Genomic DNA, 7,500 nt, shown 5'->3' on the forward strand with positions numbered 1-7,500 from the left:
TTTGATGGAATCCCTGTAAATAGTTCAGATAAAACTTTCCCACTATCACTGGACAGTGCACTACCAGCTGATACCAGTGTCATGTCAGTAGCATAGGACAAGGTAATTAAAACTCAAATTCTTTTTACCTCTTAATAGTAACATATTGAATCTGCATGAAAGCGATCTCACACACATTATATACACAAAGGAGTGGCAGCATAGGTGTTTGAAGCATACAACCACATAATAGTTAGTGCTGGTCAGTTACCTGCACCAAACACAGGGTCTCCTAACATGTATGAACTCAGGTTTTGATATATGAAAATCTGTATAATTGACTTTCTTTGGACAATTTCGAGATAACAAGCCACTGGAAATCAGCCCATAGCTTAGCTGTGCACTTAACAAGAGATTTCATATTCTAAATTAACTTATAATTTGTTAAAGAGAGGGTACAAGTATAACCTAATCCCAAGTCTGACTGAAGAGAAACTCTGCAGCGAGGTTCTCATTCTTCTCACAGGCAAAGTAAGCTTGGATTACCACATCTTCAGGGAAATTACCTAGAGCTTTCAGCTGAAAAGGAAAAAGAACATACTCAGTCCATATTATCAATGAACATAAATGAACTAATACAGTTTCATTGCATAATATCACAATGTACAAATTATTTGCAGAATCGATTAAATAATTTTTGTGAGGAATATATGCAAAGAAAATTTGTAATACACATCTACAATACCTGACTCCTGTTACTTGTTTGTTAGATTATTATTTGAAATTGTATGTGTTGTTGAAACAGAAAAAGAAAAGTAGCTTCTAACTCTCAGTCACAACAGCATTTATAACAATTGTAATATTGTTTAAATTTGACTCTAAGTCAAATTCAAGGAGAGCACAAGTGCAACAGTACTTTAATAACAGACAGCTTCAAAGACCTCCTAGATTATCATGTCCTATGCAAATTTTTTATCTGGGGCTTAAAAAATGGCTTTAAACCATTTGCGCCAGTTGACATCCTATCACGTCAATGTGATATTTCACTCTTTCCGGGTGATGTCCTAGAATGTCATGATCTCTCCCTCGAAACATATATTTTACATTATTACATGTGCACATAATCATAGCAGTTCCATTTGAATTGTGAAAATAACCTAAACAAACAAAAACCCTCTAAATATCACCCCACTGAAGCAGGCGGGTGAAAAGTGTTCAAGGAGTCACAGCATGGTAGTAAGTTGGGTGAGATCTTGCACTTAGTCACTATGTGTGTTTGTTATGTAGTAGGTGGGAGCAGCACCACTCACATATAAGCCCTGCCGTGAATGGGTTAAAAAAGCTCAACGGAAACTGACAAGACTACCGAAAAAATCAATAAGCTAAAACCAAAGCACAAGCAGGGAAAACTCAGGGAGAGGGTTATTATACTTACCCTTTCAATGGCATCTCTATCCTGAGGAGAGACAAGGATTGCATTTTGTCCTGGAGCAGCTCGGCCACCACTGCCATCTCCGCCCTGATTACCGCTACCGCCACCTGTGCTTCCACCTGAAGTGAGAGTGGGTGGTCCTTTAAGTATAAAATAACAAATGTGTATCAGATAATAGTACGAATTTGTTTACAATTATCTGTATAAACATGCATTTCTTAATTTCACTTGAATAACTAGGTTAGATAAATGAGCATATCCTGATCTCTGACTATATCTCATATATTAATGAATGTTATATCATTAAGAGATCAAAGAGTTTTAAGATAGCCGAGTTTGATACATCAGAAACCTCTAATTCTAAAAGCTATATCACATATGAATTTTAACTGATGAAAGCTAGTTATATAAAAAGGAAAAACAACTAGAGACTATCTTACTTTTAGTGAAGATACTATATATCTATATTTTTACAAACAGATCACAAAAATATTGGAAAGGAGAATGAGACAAATACAAGAAAAATATGAAAATATGTAGATGAGTATCTACATCATCATGGTTAGGGTTCAGGTTATGTGTGAATGTATGAAGAAAAGGGGATATGGAACAGGAAGATAAAGATAAAGAGGAGAAGGATAACAAAAAATAAAAATAAGCGACACATGAATAACAAATAATATGAAAGAAGGAAAAAATAAAGTAAGTAAAATAAACAAACAAAAATAATAAATAAATAAATAAAAAACAAAAAAACCTGACATGTGCATTTTGGAGTATTTGTTTGAAGACCACTTACAAACTGCCATAAGACACTATAATTCATCTGTCAACCTAAAACATTCATAGTCAGTGCATGTGAACCCCAATCAAAGGAAAAAATAAATGAACATTCATCACAGAGACTAGCCCTTTCAAGTGTTTCACATACCTCCAGAACTGCCCCCTTCGTTCAGCATCCGCACAAAGGCCTCCTGATTTTGCTGGATCACCTGAAGTAGCTGCGGATTTGTTTGGCCAATCTGCTGGATGAATGCATCCAGCAATGATGGATTTGACCTGGAAAATTATACAGTCTTCTGCAGTTATCTGTGAGCGATTCGTGCTTTCATTTTACTGCCACCCTGTTTATTTCAAACACTGACTATTCCTTACCAGCCCCATGACTTACCTAATCATTTGTCGCATCTGCTCAAACTGAGGCTGCGACCGAAGGAAGTTTAAAGGATCCTCTGTAATATAACATGGCAGAGTCAGTGCTGCATGAAAAATTGGAGACCTCTTCCCATCACCAAATAATTCAATACCCTTCCATTCACTCATCTCTTTGGACACGCATACCTTCTTGAAACCACTGATTCATCTTCTAAACCTCAAAAATAAAAAAAATATATATTCAAGACCTAACCGGATCTATACATACTCTGGCACATGAGTTACAGGATAAAATGTTTGTTTTTGTCCAATACAGACTTGGAAATGGTACCATTAGCTCCATTTGTATGCACTTTTTTGCTTTCCAATCATTAATAAAGAAAAAGAATATCAGTTTATGCAGAACTTTCTTAACCCATTCGCGCCGGATGACGTGCTGACACTTTTCGTGGTTTTTGCGTCAGATGCCAGTGACGAGATATCTGGGCAAGGATGCCGCTCGGGGTGAGCGAGCTGGCAGCCCAAGTTTGCAGCTTGTGCACCCGAGAATCTCGAGGCGTTAGGTTTATGCATTCGAAAACCCCGGCATTATGACCATTCAAAGCCGGAATCGCCCCAGCGTGAATGGGTTAATAGTTGGTGAAGAATTATATATAAATATACACACATTTCCATATGTGCCTGTATGCATGTTTGTGTACATGTGCAAGTGTGTCTGCATGTGCTCCTGTGTGTCTACAAACTGATAAATAAACTTTTTTCTTTCTTTTCTTCTGAGGAGGAAGCTGCATTAGAAATGGTTAGCAGCAAAATTGGGAGTAAAATGGCACCATGGCAATATAGGTATCTAACATGATCTTCTCTGCTGGAGGCCAACAAAGTGGTAAACAGAGTAGAAGTCGTACCTTTCATTGGACCATACAAATGTAGTAATACATGGATCTGTAGCATACTTGGGAAGTCTAATTGTTGACAGCATTTCATTTCCCTATTATCTAACATGTCTCAAATATGCCTGTTGAAGTGTCATAAAACATCTTGTAAGTACAAACAATTATCAACATAATCTAACATGAGACAGACAACAGTAAAAAAACAATATGAAGTTTACTGCACTGTGCTTCTCAATCTGAAACTATTTTTTCAATGTTCATGTCTCAAGCATTTGACTATAAATCCTGCCTGATGACACCCCTCTAGGTGTCCTGGTGGTAAACTGGAGTTTCCCTATGCCTGACCCTGACAATAGGCGAGATGCCTAATCTGTCTTGGTTGATCTCCTGCCTTGAGTCAGAATACTGGCTTGGAGGAGTTGTTGTTCTAGCAAGATTACTAATGAAACTTCTTGGATTCTAATATCTCCCTTAAAGATGGACCAGGAACACCCTCTGGATTCCATGGAAATACTAATGTCCTTTTGACATGATCCTGTGTGCAAGTGTTATTCAGGCCTTAGTGTGTACAATTCATAGTCAAAGCAAAACAGTCAAAGTTGATGGTCCTGCCCAGAAGTTGCAGAGATACTCTGCCATGCAATGGTCTGGCTACAGCTATATACCTCATAGTATGTGCTCCTCACCTTATGATTTTGTTCCATTTCTAAAGTGTGTCATTTTGATATAACTTGAGGAATATCAAATCAACCTTCCTATGTGTTAATATTTTGTTGTTGTTCAGCTTTTTGAAAAAATAAATTGAACAAAAAAGGGAAACAAGTGGTGACCTGAAAAAGAAAGAGGAGGAGGAAAAGAAGAGCAGAGGAGGACTGTTGGATCTAGAAAGATTTATAGGGGGCTTAGCGTGAGGGAGTACCCAACTATTAACTAAAATTCTACTAATTAAATTCTGTAAAAAAAAAAACAATTGTTTTTATGCAATTCTTATACAAAGCTATTGTGTTTTAATGTTTTGAACAGCCTGTAAACACTACAACTGCACTTGTAGAACTAAGAAGTGTAATTGAGGGGGGGAGGGGGTTCTACAGAAGTTGCTTTCCCTTGTCCTTTTAGATCCTCCACTGTGGAGGACTAGGAGTAAGAGTAGGAGGAGGTGGAGGAAAAGGTGGAGTAGGAAAGGATTAGAAATAATAAAGAAATGAGTAGGGAAAGGAAACAAAGAGGGACTAACAAAAGAATTAAGAAACATAACAGAAAATGGCAACATAAAAGGAAAAGAGAATAAGGAGAAGAAAAAAACAAATACAAATGAAATAGAAAATGAAGAGAGAAAAGGAAGGGTGACTAAAAAAAAAGAAAAGAAGAGAGGGGGATGAAAAGATTAAGATGAATCTAAAAGGGAGAAAGATGATGAAGATCATTAACACAATTAACTGAAATTGTACCATCAGGGTCTGCCTCTCCCTCTGCAACCACTTGTTCCTCTCCTCCCCCGTCACCACCCTGCGCCGGCTGCGCGGCTGGCTCCTCAAGATTGGGGGGGATCCCGTCCACTAGGTACTGAACAGCCGTGTAAGGATTGTTGAAGCTTGCCCTCAATGCACGTTCAACCTGGATAGGGGGAGCAAAGTTCAACATTATTGCTGATAATGAGGAATGCTTCATGATCAACAAAATAATCATACACCTATTACTTAGAATAACCATATACTTGTTCCTCAAAAATACTTTCTCTGAATGCTCCCATTATGCAGTATTCAAAATATATTCATATTTTTATGCTAACAAGTGAAAATATGAAGTGGAGTGATTGCTCTTTGAAACTTATAAAATTACTTGCATTTAATAACAGAAATCAACACATTATCAGGAGTAAATATATATCATAAACTTTTCATATTTTTTGTTTTGGATATCTCTGTGGGTCCCATCCTTTCACTCAGAGGCATAGATTATTGTGCAATAGTTTATGGATCACTGAATGTCTTAAAACATCAATTTTAGGATTTGCGAATAACTTCATACATCTTATATTTAATTCAACTTAACCACCATAACTAAGTAAAAGGAATTGTTAATGATGCTTCACACACTGACTGGGAAGTGGTGAATATGGCTCAACCTTGGCATCAATTTTCAACTGCCACTCAATAAACTTGGCCTCACAAAAATGTTATTCTTAAATTCATAACGTTCTTTCTTTCATCAAAATTTCTTTTTTTTATCCTAAATGGTTTAGCAATGTTTTTCCCAGTTAACTGTAAAAAGAAATCAGAACCATGGAAAGCAATTACAGGATAAATAGGCAACCTAAGCTCTGAATGTTTTGCATAACGTACAAAGTGATAGCAGTAAGCAAGCTTATTTATTCATAACAGAATTCTCATCATATTCTTGCATTAATTTGATAGTTATTGAAGAAATTTATTTGAAAATGAAGTTTTATAACAGAAATTTTCAACAAGGATAATGACAAGGAAAATTTATGTGAAACACGCAATAACACATCTAGCATCAAACAATTTTAAGATCTCGTCAGCTCTTCACAGTTACTTGGGTGTTGGCAGCCATATACCTACTGAATGGGGCCTACTGAGATATCCAGACGGATAAAACAAAAAAAGAGATGCGTCTCTAACCTGCGACCTTTCATATCCCATTTCCATAATGTTCTCTACCATCCTGTTAAATTCTTCACCCATCACCAGCAAAGATTCTGCACTTCCCACTGACCTGAAATAAGAAGGGTTTCAGTTACTATTAAGGTAAATCTGTTATTGGTATTTCAAAGTAGACAAGTGAAATAATGAATAAAAAGATCGAGAGGAGAGGGAGGGTGGGAGAGAGAGGAAGAGAGAGGGAGGGAGAGGGGGGGAGGGAGGGAGGGAGGGAGGGAGGGAGGGAGGGAGAGAGAGAGAGAGAGAGAGAGAGAGAGAGAGAGAGAGAGAGAGAGAGAGAGAGAGAGAGAGAGAGAGAGAGAGAGGAGAGAGAAAGAGAAAAAGAGAGAGGAGAGGAAAGAGAGGAGAGAGAGAAAGAGAGAGAGAGAGAGGAGAGGAGAGAGAGAGAGAGAGAGAGAGAGAGAGAGAGAGAGAGAGAGAGAGAGAGAGAGAGAGAGAGAGAGAGAGAGAGAGAGAGAGAGAGAGAGAGAGAGAGAGAGAGAGAGAGAGAGAGAGGAAGAGAGGGGGGAGAGAGAGAGAAAGAGAGAGAGAGAGAGAGAGAAGAGAGAAGAGAGAAGGGAGAGAAGGGAAGAGAGAAGGAGGGAGAGAGAGAGAAGGAGAGAGGGGAGAGAGGAGGGAAAGAAGAGGAGAGGGAGAAAGAGAAGGAAGGAGAGAGAGGAAGGAGAAGGAGAAGAAGAGGAGAGAGAGGGAGAGAGGAGAGAGGGAGAGAGGAGCGAGAAGAAAGAAAGGAGAGAGAGGAGAGAGAGGAAAGGAAGAGAAGGGGAGAGAGGAAGAGGAGGAGAGGAGAGGGGAAGAGAGGAGAAGAGGAGAGAAGAGAAGGAAGAGAGAGGAGGAGGAGGAGAGGAGAGAGAGGAGAGAGAGGGAAGAGAGGAGAGAGGAAGGAGAGAGAGAGAGAGGAGGGATGAGAGAGAGGAAGGAGAGAGAGAGGAAGGAGAGAGAGAGGAAGGAGAGAGAGAGAGAGAGGAAGGAGATAGAGAGAGAGGAAGGAGATAGAGAGAGAGGAAGGAGATAGAGAGAGAGGAAGGAGATAGAGAGAGAGGAAAGAGATAGAGAGAGAGGAAGGACATAGAGAGAGAGAAGGAGAGAGAGGAGAGAGAGGAGAGAGAAGGAGAGAGAGGAGAGAGAGGAAGGAGAGAAAGAGAGAAGAAAGAGAGAGAGGAGAGAGAAAAAAGAGAGAGAGGAGAGAGAAGAAAGAGAGAGAGGAGAGAGAAGAAAGAGAGAGAGGAGAGAGAAGAAAGAGAGAGAGGAGAGAGAAGAAAGAGAGAGAGGAGAGAAGAGAGAGAGAAAGAGAGAGAATGAAAAGGAAAACCCCTTAATTCTAACACAAAAACAGATTTGAAGGGAGAGCGAGAGAGAAAGA

At 38.9% G+C, this 7,500-nt stretch overlaps 1 protein-coding gene across 5 annotated transcripts in view; it reads right to left on the reverse strand.

The window, feature by feature from the left end:
* Window positions 1–7,500, reverse strand: part of Rad23 (UV excision repair protein Rad23) — a 16,827-nt gene that overhangs the window by 1,170 nt on the left and 8,157 nt on the right. For 2 of the 5 annotated variants that reach the window (XM_086539707.1, XM_086539710.1), the window contains exons 5-10: window positions 6,102–6,195; window positions 4,908–5,073; window positions 2,583–2,643; window positions 2,343–2,470; window positions 1,415–1,551; window positions 1–558 (exon numbers count right to left, since the gene is read on the reverse strand). The exon at window positions 1–558 is cut by the window's left edge and continues 1,170 nt beyond it. In XM_086539707.1, the coding sequence (XP_086395833.1) occupies window positions 448–558; window positions 1,415–1,551; window positions 2,343–2,470; window positions 2,583–2,643; window positions 4,908–5,073; window positions 6,102–6,195 (697 nt within the window). In that variant the 3' untranslated portion in view covers window positions 1–447. The remainder of the gene's footprint in view (window positions 559–1,414; window positions 1,552–2,342; window positions 2,471–2,582; window positions 2,644–4,907; window positions 5,074–6,101; window positions 6,196–7,500) is intronic. The other 3 variants (XM_086539708.1, XM_086539711.1, XM_086539709.1) reach the window with 2 other exon arrangements.

This window comes from Penaeus japonicus, unplaced genomic scaffold (genome assembly GCF_977035675.1).
Source record: "Penaeus japonicus unplaced genomic scaffold, GWHDUDI00000001_assembly GWHDUDI00000009, whole genome shotgun sequence".
Taxonomy (NCBI): domain Eukaryota; kingdom Metazoa; phylum Arthropoda; class Malacostraca; order Decapoda; family Penaeidae; genus Penaeus; species Penaeus japonicus.